The sequence below is a fragment of the Pseudorasbora parva genome, chromosome 2 (assembly GCF_024679245.1).
Source record: "Pseudorasbora parva isolate DD20220531a chromosome 2, ASM2467924v1, whole genome shotgun sequence".
NCBI lineage: Eukaryota > Metazoa > Chordata > Actinopteri > Cypriniformes > Gobionidae > Pseudorasbora > Pseudorasbora parva.
The window spans coordinates 47982240-48003635 of NC_090173.1; the positions used below are offsets into that span (position 1 = coordinate 47982240).

General features: G+C 38.5%; 1 protein-coding gene across 2 annotated transcripts in view; it reads left to right on the forward strand.

The window, feature by feature from the left end:
* ccnf (cyclin F) overlaps positions 1-21396 on the forward strand; it is a 56581-nt gene extending 35185 nt beyond the window's left edge. For both annotated transcript variants that reach the window (XM_067422799.1, XM_067422792.1), the window contains exons 7-17: positions 3837-3941; positions 4030-4107; positions 5928-6076; positions 6985-7149; positions 8296-8419; positions 9720-9900; positions 10620-10707; positions 17705-17804; positions 17893-18026; positions 18779-18951; positions 19865-21396. In XM_067422799.1, coding sequence (XP_067278900.1) covers positions 3837-3941; positions 4030-4107; positions 5928-6076; positions 6985-7149; positions 8296-8419; positions 9720-9900; positions 10620-10707; positions 17705-17804; positions 17893-18026; positions 18779-18951; positions 19865-20277 — 1710 coding nt within the window. In that variant the 3' untranslated portion in view covers positions 20278-21396. The remainder of the gene's footprint in view (positions 1-3836; positions 3942-4029; positions 4108-5927; positions 6077-6984; positions 7150-8295; positions 8420-9719; positions 9901-10619; positions 10708-17704; positions 17805-17892; positions 18027-18778; positions 18952-19864) is intronic.

Here is a 21396-nt window from a genome sequence, read left to right on the forward strand (position 1 = left end):
AAGCCTGAAAGGCTGAAACCCTATTGTTATTGTTAATTTTCCCATGATGCATCATTCTCCATCTAAAACTGATCTGGCAGACCAAAAAGTAAGTCGTAGAGACTTGAAACTTTCAGGGCTGGTGGTACTCACACTGACTACCTACGTCACCGAGGCACGCCCCGATCGGCCTGACGGGGGCGCTACAGCGAGCAAAAGTACGAAACGGCTCATAACTCCTTAACCGTTAGGCGTGGGCTCAAGTGTCTTATACCGTTGGAATTCTTGGCTCGGGACGGACAAAACGGATGCATCTGATTGACTCGCCCTTTGGGCGCCAATTTCGAGAAATTTTGGGTTTTTTGAAAAACCTACTTTTGTAAACTTCTCCCACATCTTTTCCCTGATTGGAACCAAACCACTGTAGAAATGTTCTTTGGAGCGAGACTATTAATAATTATGAAAAAAATTCAATTTTACAATTCATGGTCGCTAAGGGGAACCAAAATGTTCAACTGATCGGGGGCCACTTTTACGAAAATGGCTATAACTTGTGGATGGAAAGAGATATTTTCGCAAAACTTGGGTTTGTCTATGAGCTCAAACTTCGGTCACTTGAAAAAAAATGCGATTATTGTCCACTTGGTGGCGCTATAACATGAAAAAAAACACAAAAACGGCTATAACCACACGACCGCTAGTCCGATTGACTTGAAAATTGGTATGCGGTTTCTTGGCCCAAGGTACCATTTATGAACTTGTCTCTGGTTTTTTGCCCGATCAGAACCAAACCAGTCTAGGACAATTCTCTGGACTCTCTAGATCAATAACTATCAAAAAAAGTTGAACTTTTGCATTTGGATGGCTATAACAGGGCCATTTAAAAAAGAGGCGTGGCAAAATACAGTCAAAAGCCTATAAATCCTAAAACTCAAAACTTCATGAAAATTGTTGGGTACATGTGGCATAACATGCTGATGAAGCATGCAATGTTTTAAAGAGATCGGACTATATGTGGCGCTATAACTGGTAAAAAGCTTTAAAAACCATGCATTTCCTATGGTAAATTGCCTATATTGGCTGTAAATGGACTTTTCCATCTATTATTTCAGTGTTTAAAATATTGCTAAATAAACTTAATGTCTTTAATGCCTCTGTGCTTAAAAGGCCTTAAAAGCTTGAACCCCACTAAATGCTGCTTGCAGCTTTAATTATTATTATTATCATTATTATTTTCTATTTTGGTATACTTTTCTTAAGGAGCATCATTCATTTTTAGATTTATTTGATGGCCAGTTCGGGTCTGTGCAATAAATATTACAGTTCTAAACAATCTATTTTGTTTTATTGTTCCACTATATTACTGATATTTACAATAATGTATTGAATTTGATTGTACAATGTTTTATAATAATAATTTATTCTATTTAGTGTCCATTTCATTAATTTAACATTTAATATTGGAGGCATCCAAGTTGTTTTACATATTTGAACAATTAAAAAAAGTTATGAACGTTTGTCTGTTCTACTAATTTCAATTGACTTGTGAAAACTGGTTAAAAAAAAAATCTAAATTATATGACTCGCGCATGGGCAGTGGGATCTCACTCACAGCGCTCAGCTCGGGCAGCTGCAGACATTTATATAAACGGAGCTGTGCGGAGCAAAGTGAGTGTTTCAACTTTTTAAATCTATTCCTATGAAAGTTAAGCTTTCAAAGGCATGAACTGAAAGCCTGTGCCAGGCTGAACACGCGTTGTGAATGCCACACCCGTGCTTGCCTCAGCTTTTTGTGATCAATGTAATCTGACTCCTGATGCGTTTGTGCTGTGACTCGTTCGGCTCATTCGGTTCTGATTATAGTTTCACCAACAGTAATTCTGGATTGCCTCCACCAAACAGTAAATATGAGCTAAGTAAATCAGATCACTGAGCACCAATGAGCGCGGTTGAACCGTGTTACTTCTGGCTGTAAATCTTTTAATGTCTGTGGTATCTGCCACTGCAACACATTTCAACACAACCAGAGTTCAGCGCTGCGCCTTCCCGTCTTCCTAGCAACGTTCTGGTAAGATCACTGCAGGTTAGGTATTGTTGGTTTATAATTTTTTTTGTTTTGTTTGTAAATATGTATGTATGAATGTTATCTGTTAAACCCACGTGAGATTTCTTTTTCCTGGTAAAATAAAGGTTATAATAATAATGTAATAGAGGGTTTTTCCTGCCTGAATTACTAAACGGCTGCCTCTGTCTGTCGACAAAACTCAGACAGGCTCAGATTCTGCCTGTCGTGATAATCAGAAATATAAGAGTGATTGCTGAAGGATCACGTTATGATATATATTACGATTTGCTGGTACGAAGTCATCTAAAGCCATTCCATAGCTAAATGTGCAGGACAAGGATATTGTATTATTATTTCCATCGTTAAATTAAAGTTGACGGAAACTCGTCTTCCCTTCGCTGCAGCTGTCAATCATCATTCAAACTGCACATTGTGTTCGGTTTCGACAGTCAGCAGGTGAAACTCACCTAGATCATATATTCCCATTATAATACTTGATCTGTAAATAAAGTGCTGTGGATTTGAGTTTATAGCTGTTTCTGAACAATGTTGTACTCACTATCGGGTGACAACAAGGACTCATTACCATCACGCACAATAACTGGAATTTGAAACTGTGAAGAAACAAATGATCAGTAAACTGTTGGACAGATATACATTAATGTAGACTAGGCTTTGAGAGCTCAACATCTCTCTCTTTTTTGACTATACATGTGTTTGCAATTTGCATTACTGTTGGGGTAGGTTTAGACGTTAATAAAACATAATCTGATAAGTAGCACAATTAATTTATTGTTGTTTTATTGTGAGATTTTTGCCTCACTTCCGGCCGTTGTCCTTTCTGTAATGGATTACAATCAGCTGTTCAGTATAAGTAGACAATTAGGCTGCTTCCGAAACCTGGAAAATGCTGCCTTTGGAGGACACATTTGAAGGCAGGAAGGCATGAAGCTGCGTCCGACTCTAATGTTTGCTTCCCTTCCTGTCTCCTGAGAGACCTTCATCTGATCGATTTTTGAAGGCAGCGTACATGTGTCCTTCACTGCCTTTGATATCCCACAATCTTGTGCTTTCCATTCAGTGACAGGCATCCAGAAGTTGCGTTTGCGGGTCAGTTTGTGTGTAAATGTACGATTTTTGCCAACATATTACACTTCTGATGTCATTTCTACTGAGAAATCACTACTGTAGTAATTAAATATGTGTTTAGTTCTCACCAAAGCTCTCTCTATTTTGCTGTAGATCATTAAACTGTTACACTGCCTCAGAAGTCTGTGCCGAAATTAGTTTTATGAGATGCCTTCATGCACAAAACGCTGCCTTACAAGTCATTGTCTGATGAGGCAGCGAGGCAACGAGTCAGCAGCCTAGGTTTTCGGACGCAGCCTATGAGAATACAAATGACCTAGCAATGCTTTGTTTTCTTCAGTCTGTGGTTGAATTAGAAATTAAAGAAAAAAACACTTCAGCCAAACAGGGTCAGGTCAAAGTGTCTGAATAATTCTGAATAATCAATTTTACTGGTATGAAGAGTTCTTGGGTAAACCATGTTACAGTTTACTTTATTTTGCTGTCCTCATTTACATAAATGAACTACAGTGTCTGCACCCACTAGTGAAAAAATATATCTGGTGTTTTCTGTGTAGGGATTCTATCATTTGTGCTTCTCAGAGTCAAAATGTCCTGGAGAAACACTTGTGTTAATGGGTTCAGCTCTGCACTGGAACTCAATTGAGGTTCTTATGGAGCAGCAGGTGTTAACTCAATTTGTGTCTCTATATGCGTTTGTCAGGATGAGGAGAAGCGTGGCCAGGCTACGTCCATGCTGGAGGAGTCGGCGCGTTGCGGGAGTCTGCAGAGCTCGTATCTGCTGTGGGAAATGAACCGTGGCACGTCGGTAAGAGCTTCCTTAGGGCTCATGATAACGGTACTCCGCTATCTGCCGATTGTTTGTTGATCGCGGGGTTTATTTTTTTTGTCTACAGACCGCTGACCCCGGCAGGTATCTGCAGTGCATGCGCACGCTCAAGGACTACGCTGCCAAAGGATGCTGGGAAGCTCAGGTGACTGGAGAAATAACATGTATAGAAAATGAACGAGATTCTATTATGCTTGTTTGCATGTTCACCTTTCTTTAGTGTGTAATGTTTTTGTTTGAGCATGAAAAAGGTCTGAGAAGTTACGAAGCACAAAGTTACTCCAGAGGGTGTTATTATCTATATCAGTGTCTGAAGTCCCTGAAACGCCTCATTTCCTTTTGGAAACGAACACATCTACGCCCCTTTGTTCCTCATTTAAATAATTCCCGCCCAAGGCATACGCAAAAATAAAGGGACGAGGCCTGGTTGAATTAGTTAGAAGTGTTAAAAAAACTGGTTATGGTAAACATGGTTATGAGAAGAGGCGTGAGATTTCCCAAAAATTCTCGAAGCACTTGACCAATCACAATACTCTGATACAGCCGACCAATCAAAGGACATTGAGTTTTTCAGAAGAACAGGGCTCAAAACAAAATCAAGGGTTAAAAAAGGGCATCATAAGGTTTCTTTAAATTTCAAATTGACTTAATTTCTGGTCTTATTGTGCATCATACAAATGTTTTATTTAAATATTTTTATCTTTTAAAAAAGAATCTAATCTAATATGTAGTTTTTATGTTGTGGGTTTATTGTTAATCTTATAAATAAAAATCGATTTTTATTTTCGGAGTGTCTTCACACTAAGTGCAAATAGCGTACCTTGTTGACAAGTGATATTCACACTAGCTCCGCCTAACAATTCCTGGCTGTGCCAAACAAGATTAAAAAAAAACCACCCATAATTCAGCACCCTCAGTGGCGCAATCAGTAAAGCGTATGTCTTATCAAACGTAAGTTTGTCACGATTAATATGGGTTTGAATCCGCCATTTGCAGAGCTTGTTCTTTTCTCATCACAAAGGAAAGGCATTTATTTTCAGTAAAAATTAAGAAAATGTTCTAAATGTGGAAATAAGGTGCCTAACCAAATGTTTAATTATAATAAAAGCATTTATTGGGTAGGGATTGGGATGGGTGTAAGGATGGGTTTTAATGTTTTAGAAGGCCTTTTAGGTGGCATCCATTTAATAATTTATATATAAATAAAAATAATTATTCACACTATCATTGCATCCTGTTAATGTACAACAATACTGATGTGCAAATAGTGTGTATCTGTCAAATAAAGTATAAATTACATGTAATTACTATTTATATTACAAAGAACTGCAACTTTATATGGTGTAAATTGAATATATAACTATTTTCACTTAGAATCTACAGCTATTTGCACTTAGTGTAAATATCATCTATCACTAAATAGGAGTGTAAATAGAATCTAGTTGCAGTTGGTGTAAACATTTTCTTAACCAGCTGTGCTTTTTATTTGTAATTTTAATGTGCGGTATTTTTCATGCAGCTCTCTTTAAGAACCAAAACAATTGGTTGAAATTACTTTATTTCTTTGACGGCGCCGCCTTCAGTTTATTTTGACCTTTCTTATCCGAAAATGGCATGTGGTGGGATGTTTGGTGAAGTCGTTACTAATCCTCCGTCTCCATTATTCTTCCATCCTCACAATGTCACTGCTGTGAGCGTGCTCATAATGGAAGTGCACACCCTGGGAAAACTGCGTCATAATTCCTGTTATCTCCTCTGGCGGTTTTCTCTGCCATTGTTGACATTGATTTGTAATAATCAGCAGCTGTGCCAGATTGAAAGCCACTCTGACGCGTGTAAATGGGCTTGGATGGGGGCTTCAAATGGAGAGTGATGCTCTTTGTTAATTTTGTGATGCAATATCAAACACACACGCACACATTCTGGGTTTCATGTTTGTCTAACTCGTCTGTTCTGCTCTCACAGCTGGCGTTTGCCAAGTCATGTGGCACTGCTAACCCTCTGGGTCTGGAGCCGCGAGTCTGCGCTGAATTTGTGGCCCAGTTCTTCCAGTCTGGACCGTCCCCCCTGCAATACCCGCAACATCTGCAGGGACAGGACATCACCACTAAGAGGTACAACATCAACGGTTTGGACAAACACCCATCTCAAAATAGTCTTATAGGTTACGGAGTCATGGAAAATCTGGAATATCAGCAAATTTTAAAGTTGTTGTTTCTTGGCTTGAAAGTCACCGTCACATACATTTTTTAAAATAAATTGTTTAAAAAGTTTTTTTTTAATTGTAGTATCATTATTATTTACCTTGGGTTGCAAACAGTTTAAGACCCTAAAAATTATATGATGTCAATAAGCATGGCAACATTTTAAGGTCATTCAGGTCTAACTTAATGAACAATACATTTGTTGCAGTATTTATTAATCTTTGTTAATGTTATTTAACTATTGATTTTTTTTTTTTAGTTAAAGTCAATTAAATATAATATTAACATACAAATTAACAAATTTGTTGAAATTAACAGTAATAAATGATTAATAAATATTTTTCATTGTTAGTTCATGTTAACTAGTGTAGTTAACTAAAACCTTTTTTTAAAGTGTGTGTGTGTGTGTAACACTTGTTTGTTATTTGTTTCAGATGTTGCTTTGGTAAATAACTTATAAATTTAACTTGAAAAGTAATGGAAATGATTAAATTATAGCTGTATAAAAATGTGCTTTCTCATTTTTTTGTCAGTTTATTAAAAATAAAATTATTACAAATGTAAAGGTCAATTAAAAATTGTAATACATATTATTATAATATATTAAAATATAAAAATAACACTTAATCAATTGTTTCATGCTTTTATATTTCCAGCAAAATCCTTGTGAAATATATTATAAATATTCAATACTTCTCTCCAAGACCTAGTGAGGGCTAAACAAATTCAGGCTGTCCTCTGAATCAACTGATTTGTTGAACAAGTCCTGTGCTCTTTGTTTTTCGTCTTCACTCTCATCACCCCTATGTTTTTTTCAGGTATATTCTGGTGGACTGGTTAGTGGAAGTGACCACCATGAAAGACTTCTCCAGCCAAGTGCTGCATGTGACCATCGGATGCGTGGACCGCTATCTGAGCCTGCGTTCAGTGGCCAAGGCCCAGCTGCAGCTCCTGGGCATCGCCTGCATGGTGATCTGCACTCGGTGAGCTACCACACACACACACACACACAAGAGCCGCTCTGCTAATCATGTGTTTCTGCTAGACTAGAGCTGCACGATTCATTGGTAAAAGATTGAGATGTTAATTCAACCAACCAACGCAATCTTATTCCGAAAACAATGATTCAGCTATGTCTATTAAACCTCTGACAAGTACTGTCATGGCGACCATTTAATTCTGCTGCCGCTGATCCAGAGAGAGCCATTGTCATGAATACATATGAAATGTATGAAACACCTACTGTGTCTTTTCAACAACAGTATCATTATTTCTTTTCACAGAATTATTCACAGAAATGATACAAGTTTATAGTTCGGAAACTGATGTCTATGGTAGTGATCAAAATAGAGTAAAACACCTTTTTGAAGAAACTTGACACTTCAAATACAGATTGTATCATTACATTTTGCATACTTTGTGCTTGTTGTTTAATAATCATTTGAAACTTAACAAACTGGCAGCTCCAGTAGTAATGAACAGATACATCTGTCATGGAAACTAGCATGTATAAACCCTAATTAAACAATGTAATAATCAATTAAAAATTAATTTATACCTGTGTGATGTTACGCTGTAGCCACATTGGACCAGTGGTCTGGAAAATGGATGGATGGATGATTCCTATGCAGGTGCCACCTTCTGGCGAGGCGTGGGAATTTTTTATTCTCTAGCCGTTGAATGTGCATAAATTGTACACTCATCATTGCGGTGCATTGTGGGATTGAATGAGTACACTAGATAACGTCCACTATGGTTTCAGACAGTTTCAGTGCCCTATTTAAGGGTATAGGGGCGATTCTGGACAGATTCGTTCAAAAACATTGATTCATCGAAAAACATTGATTCGTCCAGGAATGCAACGAGTAACGTCTTTGAGCGTCTTTTGAGTCATTAAATCATTCATTCAGATCGTTTTCTCAAAGCAAAACAAAACTAATTAAAATATATATTTTTAAATGGACTGCAGCAATTATCATTGTCATTACCTCTAGTAAATTACATGTTATTTTGTTTAATTGTCTATTCAGAATTATGGGAGAATCGTCATCTCTATTTGTGATTCTCAGTTTTTCCAGAATCATGCAGCTTTATGCTAGACTGAACTCTTTTTAAATCTTCTGACTCAGATACATCAGTAAAGAGATCCTGACCATCCGTGAGGCGGTGTGGCTCACTGACAACACCTATCAGTATGAAGACCTGGTGCGCATGATGGGGGAGGTCATCTCCGTGCTGGACGGGAAGATACGGGTCAGTTGCTGAAGGACATAAAAGCTCTCGTTTTGCTTACGCCCCAACACACAAAAACCTCATTATAGACCTCCAGCTTAGATTAATGCAACCTAACCTTTGGTGTTCAAGAGTTTGACACCAAAACTGAGTGAGCTACCCACCTAGACGCCATTTTAAGACCTCGTCTGCCAATACAAAAGGCATTGCAATGCTCTTATTACTATTATTATTTGCACATAATGGACTTCGAAGGGCAGTTTCGAAGGGCTTCATAGGCTCTGCACAATCCCAGTCTTATCTAGCAAAAATAATTCTTATGAATTTTAATTATTATTATAGTTTTTTTTTTTAGAATTTTCCTGTTAAGCTAAATTGCTCATCTTGCTGCGGATTATGTACTTGTGGCAGAAGTACCGCCCCCCGCCCGTGTTTACATGCGAAGACTAATACAAACATCCTTTAGCAAAAAAGGTAAAACAACGATGTTGGATGATTTTGAAGTTGGAATGGAGTTTTTTTGGTAAAGTGCGTTTGTATTAGTCTTCACACGTTCACTTGGGCTTTTACTTCTGCCTACGTCTAGCGTGACCTTTCAGTTGTGATAAACACAATCCGTGGCGAGCCGCAGAGCAACGCAAGATGAGCGATTTAGGTTAAAAAGTACATACATTTTAATATTTTTTTTAGATGACTGATGGTTTCGCTAGATAAGACACTATTCCTCAGCTGGGATTGTGCAGAGCCTCTGAAGCCCTTTGAAACTGCACTGATTTGGACATTCAACCTGTTGGTTACCATTATGTGGAGAAAAATCTGTTTTCTTAAAGTTTTTTCTTTTCGACTGAAGAAAGAAAGACACGAACACCTTGGATGAGATTGGGCTGAGTAAATTATCAGGAAATTTTAATTTTGACATGAACTAATCCTTTAATACCCATTACTCTCAAGCCATTATCTACACAATTGTAAATGCACTGTAAATGCATTCATGTCCATTAACAGTATGTAAATGTATCTAAATACCAATTCAGATGCAGCTTCTGAAAAAATGTAATGTTGTTTTGATGTGTTTTACTTTTAACACAATGGCTTGAATTTATCGTTTGGGGGTAATTTACCAATTTGCGATTCATTAGGTTGATTAATTGGCACATGTAATTAGTTAGATTCAAGTTTTTAATCACTTGACACCTGTACTTTAAAAATGACCATATCTTTGTGTGTATTAGTCCGTTCAAGCAGCCGTCAGGCGGCCCTTATTGCCGAGCTCTGGCTCTAATGCTCAGTAATTGATTAACATGTTAATGTTGTCTTTCAGACCACCACGGTGCTTGATTATGGGGAAGTGCTGCTTTCACTGCTCCCTGCGGAGAGGCGCAGTTCTCACCTCTTCAAATACATCTGTGAACTCTCTCTGCTCTGCTCTCCTCTCACCGTACCTGGGCCGGCCCGACTCGCCAGCGCCATCCTGCTGCTCACCAGAGCACTGCACAACTACGGTACAACACCATCCCACCAAATGTCACTAAACATTTTATTTTCCTTAAGGAAATTGTACATGTAATGTACCTGATGAATAACCAATTTAATTGAAAAAAAAGTGCAAGGTTGTGAATCAAAATGGAATCGAATGCTGATTTTTTTTTTTTACAATGCCCAGCGCTGCAGCTTTATAGGAAGCCTGTATATTTTGTATAAATGTACCGATAAGCATCCCAATAAAACAGGTGGCACAATAGAAAACCATATGATGAATCAGGGTTCATCCTAAATGGCTTGTCCAGTTTAGTGAATTTGAAACAAGCGGACCAAGACTGCTTCCGAATGAACTTCTCTCTCCGCTTCTAAATTAACTTTAGTGCAGTTTGAATGAAATCTGAACGCAACCCAAAAACAGGAAGATGAGACCCTAAAATGGACCGAATGCTCAAGCACTCCTGTTTTTTCTCACGATATTGCCCATCACAGTTTGGTATAGGCGTCAAGGGGGGGGGGTTGATGCGGCCCATGAGACCCCTGCTCTAGAGGAACTTTTGAGCTAAAAAAAATTCAGCCATTTTCCATGCCTTCCCCAGATATTTAGCTTTTTCCTCTAGAGTGACTGTTGCACCTTTTCTGTAAAAATGACTAACATTTTTGTCAGTGTAGAACTGGGCTGAACTATTCAAATACAGTTACACAAGCCTTATTCAAGTTTTCTCTGTCTGTTTCTCCACAGTTCCCGTGTGGCCCATCCAGCTGGAGGAAAACACGGGTTTCTCCAAGCAGGATCTGGTCTCCTGTGCTTTATCGCTCTACGTCAAGTGGTGAGTGTCCATGTCAATTATCCACACCCTTGTCTAAGCTAATACATTCCACCGATACCATTTTTTTCAGAACCAATCCGATATTAAAAATTCTGAGTATCGGTCGATACCGATACTAAACCGATCCGATACCAATGCGGGTTTGTTTAAAAATTCTATGTAGAATTTCTAAACCTTAGTGTGTTGAATTGAAAGTGTTGGTTGGGTATTAACGTTTTAAAATTTCCCATTTAAAGAAATCTAGTATTTGACCATGTCTAACATGTATTCAAATGTAAAACATACAAATAAGTACGTAGTTATGATCTGCAATACTTTAAGCAACTTGACTATTATTTATGAAAGTGCCATACAGGCACTTAGTGTAATGACATTACAAATGAAAATGATTATTTTTCCGGAAACAAAATGACTCTAATTTGCCTCTTTGCATTGGATTTTTCTATTTTAACATTAATTACTACACTAATTGTAATATAAATATTAGAAGAGAATTTTTAAAGTGGTCTTTAATGGAATTATTGCACAAATAGTATTTAGTACCAAAATATCTCCTCAAAATATTCAATAAATATAACAACTAAAATATAGTTTATTTAATAAAAAAAATTTAATTGAAAAATGGCGTACGGTCACATTTTACTATGATAGTAAGGTATATCTCAGGTCTAAATACAAGAGCATAACATTACAGTGTTGCATCTCCGTCACTCTCCATTTTAAAATGACACTGTAAATGCTGTGGATGTAATAATCAATGCATAATATATGCAAATACCTGTATAGTGAAGCTGTTGTATATTCCAGTGTTTCCCAACCTTTTTTCAGTCATGGCACCCTTTGAAAATTTGCAAAATGTTGTGGCAACCCCTCGCATAAGTTACGCTAGAGGTGTAACGGTACAGTTTGCTCACGGTTTGGTTTGTATCACGGTTTTAGGTTCACGTTTCAGTACAGTTCGTTATTTGCTATGTTCAGGGGAAAAATGACTACTGTCGAATGAAAATAAGAACAAATAACTTAAATACAAGCAGCAGCACAAATAAATGCTATTGAGCAAAGATAAGAATAAAATAAACAATGCTTTTCAAGTTTTTCAGGTAGGTCTAACATTAGTTTTAGGTAGAGAAATGGAATAAAGTAATCAAATGTAAAATAACTGCATATTTAACTGTTTAAATTAAAAATGAATCCTTATTAAAATTACAAAAGCTATTCAATCAAGGGCAGTGAGTGATGTCCTTATCTTTTGTTTGACATTAAACAGACAGCAGTAAGGCTACTGCCCCTTTAAGACCTAATGCAAGGATAGTCGTCGTATTTTCTGTATAAAGTTCACTTAAAGGCATATACAGAGTAGGCTACAGACTACGTCTGCTTTGATACTCACCAAGATGGACATTTTGACATACTTTTTGTGTGAGTTTGTCCGTTCAAGCACAGGATCAGGGTTTGAAAGATAACTCAATATTTGCGTGCTTTGGGACGAGTGCACAGAGACAGACCTTTATCTCAGCGGCCTGAGTTCACATTCGCGTCTTCTGGCGAATATACCCAGATGATGATGACGGAGAAATGACTGCTCATTTTCAGACATACGGCAGCATTTGCATGCATTGAACAAAGTTTACAAAGAGAGACTGTTTTACCCACGTTTTTCTTTTATTATTGCTGTTATTGTAGTGTATAACTAAGGAGCCAGCACGTCAGATGTGAAATGAACCGTGGTGCAAGTGCGTCCCGATACGTTTTACCCCTGCTCATGGCACCCCGGTGTGGAAACACTGGTCTATTCAAACTAGTGCTGCAACGACGCGTCGACTATGGAAATACGTCGACGTTCGTGAAATGCGTCGGCGCGTCGTGTCACACATTCATCTCGCGTAATGTTGGCTTCTGCTCCTGGGAATAGAGAAAGTTCTCCATTCTATCACAGAAACCTAGACCACGAATATCAAAAGTATGGGAATACTTTAAACAGAGGCCAAACAGTGTTTCCCACACATAGACTCATTTGTGGCGGACCGCCACATAATCAATAACGGCCGCCACATATTGATTCGTCATTCATTCATTGTTACGCTATTTAAAAGACGCACGCATATTCGTTTAGCTGCATTTCCTTAAGTTCTCTCTCCACCCTTTTGCGCGTCTCTTACTCACTCACACACACACGTGCGTTGCATTCGATCGTAAAACAAGTTTTATTGCATTTTGGCGCATTTAGTGTGACCGCTTTTAAAACTAGAGCAGTTGAATAACAGAGTTGCGACATGCCTTCATCCGGCGGCAGCGCGCGGTCACGGCGCTCATTATAATTCTAAAAAAACTAGCGCGGTGTCAATCAATACAGACCAGTGTTTCCCAACAAGGATCCCGAGCAATAGGTGCCGGGACGCACTTACACCGCGGGTCATCTCACATCAGATGACGCATCTATAATATGGGTTGTAACTTGAAAATAATGCTGTATGTATGTTTCTGTCGATGGATACACGTGCTGACTCCTCAGGTATACACTACAACAACAGCGATAATAAAAGAAAGACGTGTAAAACGCATGCAAGTGCTGCCGTACGTCCGAATATGAGCAGTCATTTTCACCGTCATCACCCCCGTGTAACAAGGAGACTCGAATGAGAAGATCTGTCAGTTATTTTACATTTGATTACTTTATTCCATTTTTCTACCTAAAAACTAATGTTAGACCTACCTGAAAAGCATTGTTTATTTTATTCGCATCTTTGCTCAATAGTATTTATTTGTGGTGCTGCTTCTATTTAAGTCATTTGTTCTTATTTTCTTTATTTTCATTTGACAGTAGTCCTTTTTCGCCTGAACATAGCAAATACCTGTAATATTTACAACTGTATAATAATAATAACTGTACTGAAACGTGAACCTAAAACCGTGATACAAAGCGAACTGTGAGCAGTCTGTACTGTTAAACCTCTCGCGTAACTTATGTGAGGGGGTGCCACAGAATTTTGAAAAATTTCAAAGGGTAAAAAAAAAATCGTTAGATTAGTCGACTAATCGAAAAATAATCGTTAGATTAGTCGACAGAAAAAATAATCGTTAGTTGCAGCTCTAATTCAAACGTATTGATTGACAGAGCTCTGGTTTGTTTATAACTATTGAGAGCGCCGTGACCACTCGCACTGCCGCGAGATGAATGCGTGTCGCAACTCTCTTATTCAACTGCTCTTGTTTTAACTGTTATGCCACACTAAATGTGCCAAAATGCAAAAAAAAACTTGTTTGAGACTTATGGTCGAATGCAACGCACCGAGTGCGTGTGTGTGAGTGAGTGAATCCAGCTGAACGAATATGCGTGCGTCTTTTAAATAGCGTAAAAATGAATGAATGACGAAGCAATATGTGGCGGCCAGTGTTGATTCTGTGGTGGTTCAAAACAAGATATTGACCAGGCCTGCAGTATCCCTCTCAGAAACCCTCTTGATCGCCCCCCAGTGACCGGTCCCAGTATAGCCGCCCCTCTGTGTTTTCTAATGGACGCAAACTACGGCTTATGTTTATGTCATTGAAACTACAGTTTATGTCATTGAAGGCAGTTATCATCACGATGATTTCATTTCAAGTGTTAGTTTTTCAAATAAGTTTAGTTTTACTTTAGCCTAGAAATCTAGACGCACCCTAGCGGCAGCAAATTTAATCTGCCCGCGAGTGTCGTCTAGCAACTCTCAATACCCTTCTGAGCTGTATTCTCCTAACTCTTGCCGGACCAATCACATCGTGTATACAGTCGGTGGGCGGGGCCATAATGTCGACGGCCGAGTTGCGTTTGCGTGCTTCTAATAAACACAGAAACTGGCGAGCGGCGTTCTTTCGAATCAGCTTTGACTGCGATTCTGGAAGACTTGGAGTTAAGCTTTTCTCTGAGAAAAGAACAAAGAACGGCACTGAAGTCATTCTTAAAAAGAGAAGATGTGTTCGGAGTTTAGCCGACTGGATACGGCGAATGTTTAATCTATCAACTAGCTCTGCTTCACCTTCGTTGCTCTGGTTGGTGTAGCGCTATCCTATCGCGTGCAGAGGGAGTTTGAAAGACAACCGTTTATCCCGTCCCTCGGATTGAGCTGTCAATGGTGAGTTTCCAGACCAAACGTCTTGATGTGGGTCTGGCTTGTCAGGCTAGTTTTACTTAGTTATCTGATGCTTTAAAAACGGGGGTGTGACGTCATGATTGACTGCTGATATCGACGTCTTCTCTGAGTGAAGTTGTCACTGAGGTACTAACGGACTTTTTTCAGGATTATTGGGAGCAGATTGGAGCTTTAGCTTTAATTTCTACATTTTCATAACTGTTTATTTCACACCAACATAATTAATTGTTCTGCATCTGCGAGAGTTTGGGTGGGCTTTTGATATCGCAGCTGTACTTCCTGCTCTCTACTGCGCAACTCCGGTCCCGAAATCACTACTGCGCAGACCCGGTCCCAAGGTATCAGCGGCGTACAGGCCGCCTAAAAGCTTCAACTATGGCAAGCGGAAACGGATGATGTCGAGTCATCCATATTTTTTTTACGGTCTATGATATCGACTCGTAGTGTATCTATGCAGTATTCTTAAAAGCCGTTTCTTTTAACATTTTAACATTTCAGTTACTGTGTGAAGAACAATATAATCTCTAGTCCAGTGATGTGATCTAACAGACACCCGGTAGAAAGTAACACGATTGACAGCAATAAACACCAGCAAGATAGTCATTTTATGAGAAACTAGAGTGTTATCTACAGATCAAGCATAATAACAGGAACGATAAATTATCTTGCAGTTTCACCGTGTTGACTGTCGTAATTAAACGCAACACAGTTTGAAAGCTGAATGGAAAGTGACTGAGCCGCAGCGGAGGGAAGCATGCATTGACGTGATATTGAATTTAATGACTTAAATATTAATCTGTACTCACATAAACTATGGAATGGCTTCAGAACACTTATACTATAGTGCATGGATTGTTGATGATGCTTCATAATGTTTCTGTGCCTTTTGGGGGGCACTGGGGCTTAACAATAACACAGAATATTATGCGCACACTATCTCATTTGGAACGGCCCTGTCTGACCGATACCTGATCTCGCAAATAATGGCGGAGCGGAGCCGATACAGATCCTGAGTATCGGATCGGTGCATCCCTACTGCATTCCATCGAATTGATTCGGACAAATGAAGTTTAAGGGTTCTTCTAACCCCAAGAGAAGTGGCGACCAGCTTTGATCTGCAGTTGTTTCCTAGTCAATGTTTCCATGGAGCCAGACGGTCGTTGCGTTGGCGAGTAATCTGTGCTTGTCACTTTTGCCCTTAATGAGGAGCACAATCCACTCCTCTGTGTTTAAGCAAGAAGGGCTCTTGATAGTGCCTGGTGTTGGCATGTTGCTAAGCTAAAAATATTATTCTCTACTTGGCAAACAAAGACATTATTGGGTGAAATTGTGTGTTTTGTGTAAACAAAGCTATTTCCTATCAGTACTTTTCTGTTCGTAATTGAATACATTTCTTTTGACATTTCCTATTTCCTCCCGACGTCTTCAATGAATGCTTTCATTGAGCTTGTCACAATGCGTTCTGGTTTAACCTTCTATATGAAGCACACATTAAATGAATCTGAATTTTCCTAAATAAGTCTAATCTTTCCTGCCTACAGGTTGGAATAGACTGTGATGGCTTAAAGTGCTTGCTAGATTTTTTTGAGAAAACTGAAGCTTTGCTGCTCCAGTGTCTCGTAACGTTATTCTTCAGGCGGTGACTTTTTATAGAGCTGTCATTCTCTTCAGATAGCACAGGATGAGATGGTACAGCAGTTTCTCTGAAAAACCTGGGAAAATAACCCGTTTTATATTGTGCTCGATGGGGTCCAGAGGTGGGGGTCATGTAGTTGAGGATGGAGTGATATTAAAGCTCTCTGGTCTCGTGCCGCTGTCTCTCAGTGGAAATGAATCGTGAGTGTGCGGTCGAGCGAGTTCACCTTTATCACTCCAGCACTGACCTGTTTTCAGCTGTCTTAATAAAACACTTCACATTTACTTCTATTTTAGGTTTGTTCGTCTCTCAGGGCCCTACATTTATTTATTTTTGTTTTACAAAAATTGCTTGTTACATGAAATGTAAATGTATATAAAAGTTTTTTTTTATTTATGAATATTTGTAATCATCAATGTATTAACAGCATAAGACATTCATATATTTATTGTATTAACAATACATGTATAAATAATTGTATAATTTAATTATTTTATAACATTTAATTAATTTGATCACTAATCTAGTTATTATATTTGATGATGCCATTATTAATTGCTATTGGTTGTAATATATTAATATGTTATGGTTTGTTTTTATATTAGTCATGAGTATATTCATATTTTTATATTCATTAGTATTTATTATTATTATTATTATTATTATTATTTGCTAATTATGACTTTTTTATATTAGTATTTAATACAACCACATTTCATATTATAACCAGTTATGTTTTTATCTTCATTTACCTAGTTATATTTTGTTGTGTTGTTATCAATTGCTATGAGTTGTAATATATGAATAATTTATACAATATTTAGTATAATATAGTATTTTATATTAATTATCATTATTATTGTTAATAATTATATTATTTAATGCAACAAGATTTAATTACTTTTTACTTAATTACTTAATTACTGTTTGTCTAATTTACGTGTGTGTGTGTATATATACATACGCATATATATATATATATATATATATATATATATATATATATATATATATATATATATATACATACGCATATATATATATATATATATATATATATATATACACACATACACAATGAAATCTAAGTCATATTGTTTACTTTTTAAATGTATTCTATCATGCTTAAAGCCTAATGCATACTGCTTGGATGTGTGAGATTTATATTTGCTGGTTGTCTTTGTGACATTGTGTTGTTGTGAAATCACCCACCAGTCTCTCACTCCATTCACAGTTTCGGTCAAGATGTGCCCAAAGACTACAGACACGTGTCTCTGACAGGGGTCAAGCAGAGGTTTGAGGATGATGCTTACCAGCAGATAAGCAAAGACATGGTGAGTGTCGCCCCCCTCTCCGAGTCTGCTCTCATTCAGCTCGTGATGTGACGTGAAGTATGTCATCTGAAGTATGTTTGTGTCTCAGGTGATGAGCTTTAAGGAGCTGTGTCAGGTGTTGGAGGTCCCAGAGGTGGAGCCGCAGGTGGAGGCGCCCAGTGCTAGCAGCCAGCTAACAGAGATGCACACCTTTCTGTCCTCTCCCACCAGCAACAGCAAGAGGTGTGAACCAAACATTACATCCATATAGTTATCTGCAGTATAGATATATTGCTTTAGATCAGTGTTTTAGCCCTGATAGATATTCTGCCTTGAAGTTTGATGGATTAAAAAAAAACTCCTATATAGGTAGCCTATTTAACTCTATTTCATATCTCATAATGACTATCGGTTTTAACCTTGTGAGTGCAAATATGTGTAGGAATCACAAAATTAGGACATTTACGGATAGGACGGATACTTGTCAAATGTCACCCATTTCTGTTTCTAGGGCTGCCATAAATGTAGATAATCCAATAAACTCTGTATCTATGATAAAGAAATTAGAAAAACAATTCTATACACCACATCTACATAATTCATTATTCTATATTTTATCTAATCTATTATGCTCGAATATAAATGTATAATTTTTTTTAAAATTATAATTACACAAATAAATATACAACTTGTATTATTTCCTTTTTTTATTGTTTATTTAATTGCATTCAATGATCAGTATCATTTTATATTTCTGATATTGAGAGATACGTTTTAAAATATATATTTTTTTCTAACAGTATTTTTACTGTTTGCTGGGTTTGAAAAGCGTTTAATATTCATTTTAATAATATAAAACACACACTGCTTTATGCATCTCTAATCCTGTTATGCTTCTCACTGTTCTGCATCTTTAAGGCAATGTGTTGTTAAATGCGGATGGAGAAAAGATGGTTATTCTTTAAATGCATTATTTTGATGCATCTGTTGAGCAGGAGACGGGAGGACAGCATGCAGGCTCACAGAGGCAGCTTCCTGGCCACGCCCACAGCCGAGCTGTCCAGCCAAGAGGAGATGCTGCTGGGAAACATCCTGGACTGGAGCCTGGACACTTCCTGTTCGGGCTATGAAGGCGACCGGGAGAGTGAGGGAGAGAAGGACGGAGAAAGTAAGTGTGGGGGAGATGGCTCATATATCAACTACATCATATTCTGAATCATCTTACAGGAAAAACCTTAATGCAAAACCAATTGTCAATGATGCGTGAGACATTAGTGTCACGACATCTCGTGTTCATCAACTTGAGATTCAAGGTGCATGAATTCTGAACAATCGCTTCGGTTTTAGCTCTTTTAATGTAAGTATATAATTTATATATTGTCAAAGTTAGGCACAAATTTTAGCCTCAATTTTACTTATTCCCGCAGATTTTGTGCTCACACCCAAAGTGCACAAGCATAAAGCCACCTCTCAGTACTAAATAGTTATTTTTCACTGCTTAAACAGTCAAATACACCCAATATAATATCAAAATGGCAGTCTTTTAAATATGCAAATCTTATCTAATCGTAGCCGTGAGCGTTCACTTTCTAAGTCTTCAGTGCGGCACACCCATCAAAACCCAGCGTTGAGAAAGCTTATTACTTATTCATTATGATGTTTTTGAATGTAAAAACCACACGTCATTAGTTGACCTCAGACAACATTATGCTTTTTTTTTTTTATGCGACTGCAGTTGAGAGTTCTGTTCCTCACGTAAATCAGATGATGTGAAATGACTTGAAGCACACGGGCTGTATGGGTGCCGTTTTGAAGCTTGACTGGATAAATTACTGCACACTTTTGTTGTAAATGGGGAAAAATAGGAGCTCAGACTTTCTGCCTAAAATCTCATTTTGTGCATCATGTAAATATAATAAAATGGGGAAAAAATTGTATAATAAAATGGGAGAAAAAATGAACATACATTTTCATGGCTATTCCTTTTGAATTGCATGCTGTTTGAGTTTTGTATAACCACCTCTTCAGTCCCACTCAATAAAGTGTGAAAAGATGAGTAACTGGATCTCTTTCTGCCACAGTATCGGTGATGGAGGTGCAGATGGAGCTGCCAGTGGAGCGCGGTGACGGGCAGCAGCACTGCTGCGCGCTCTCCAGCGATGACGACAGCCTTCGTGAGGAACCCGACGAGGAGGAGGCGACCTGCGGGAGCAGCAGTCGAAGCAGACCCTGGACACGCCATATATCCTCCTCTTCCTCGTCCACCTTTTGCACAGACCGCTGCAGCTCAGGCTACTCCTCCATCCAAAGCGTTCCCAGTCCGTCTGTCTCTTCATCTCTGGTCTCTCCCCAAACTCTCCCCGGAGTCCGTCTCCTGCTGCTGCCAGCGCAGAGGACCCGCCGGCAGGTGAAGAGGAAAAACACGGCCGCGCACAGCGGTGGAGAGGCGGAGCGCGACGAGGGCGCTGCCACCGTGGCCTTCCTCAGCCAGTGATTGACGGGAAGCAGCTGTAACGCATCACTTTCTGGCCACCCGCCAGGAGCACTTTCGTTCACGGGTGGTCTCTAACTCAGAGGGAGCGAGTTTGCGCCAGCTGGCGAAACGTCCATTTCTGAGATTTTATGTAAGAACAAAGGTCATGTTATTTCTTCCCATAATGCATTTCACTTCAGCTCCTGACGGCAGGAGCGCCTTCGCCCCACTGTTGCTGTTGACAAGCAACGTGATTAATGCCTCAAATGTGTTGAAATCACTGGAACTGTCTGTTTTTTTTTAAGTCTTATGTATGTTGTGTTGCATCTTTGTAAGTATTTAAAACCGGACTGTTTACAGAAAATGACTATTATAGTTTATCAAATGTGCAAATGTGTTTTTTACGAAGTTACATGCAGCCGAGTAGGAGAGCGACTCGATCCATGAAGTTTCATGCCGATTAATGCACTGTCCAAACTAAACTGGTTTGTTTACGCGGATGTTTCTTGCCACGTATCTTGATTATTTGTCTTGAACTCCAGTGTTTTTTTTAATTGTGTGTGTTCGCGCATCGCTTTGTGTTCGCCACATTTTCTGCCAAAGTTCTCACGTTAGCGACTCCCATACTGTTTCTTAAATGCTTTTCCGCTTGCGATACCACTGATGTTGTGACCTGTGAAACCTGTAAACGTACAGTACGTCTGTATAAATTCTCCACGTGTTTTAGCGGCAGATCCAATGCAGCAGCCGATGAATGTGATCGTTTGACATGCTTTTTCGTAATGACCTCGAGAGACACCGAGCACTTTTTATGACCAATGCTGGAAAGCCAACGGATGCTTCGTTACGAGTCTCAGCGTTTTATCTTTAATATGCTTGAACAATCAACCATACGTATATATATTTGTGAGTGTTCATCTGTTAGAGGTTCTGACACTAAAAGCATTAAGTTATTATTTTTGCGCAGGTCTTGTTGGTACTGTACGTCGAACATCATTAAGGATTGCGACTGTAAATAATTATTCATTGTTTATAACTGTAAATAAATAAATGTATGAAGCTGTGAAAGGCCATGTGAACTTGAAAACAGACATGTTTGTTATATTCTGAAAACCACAATAAAACAATGCAGTAGTTTCA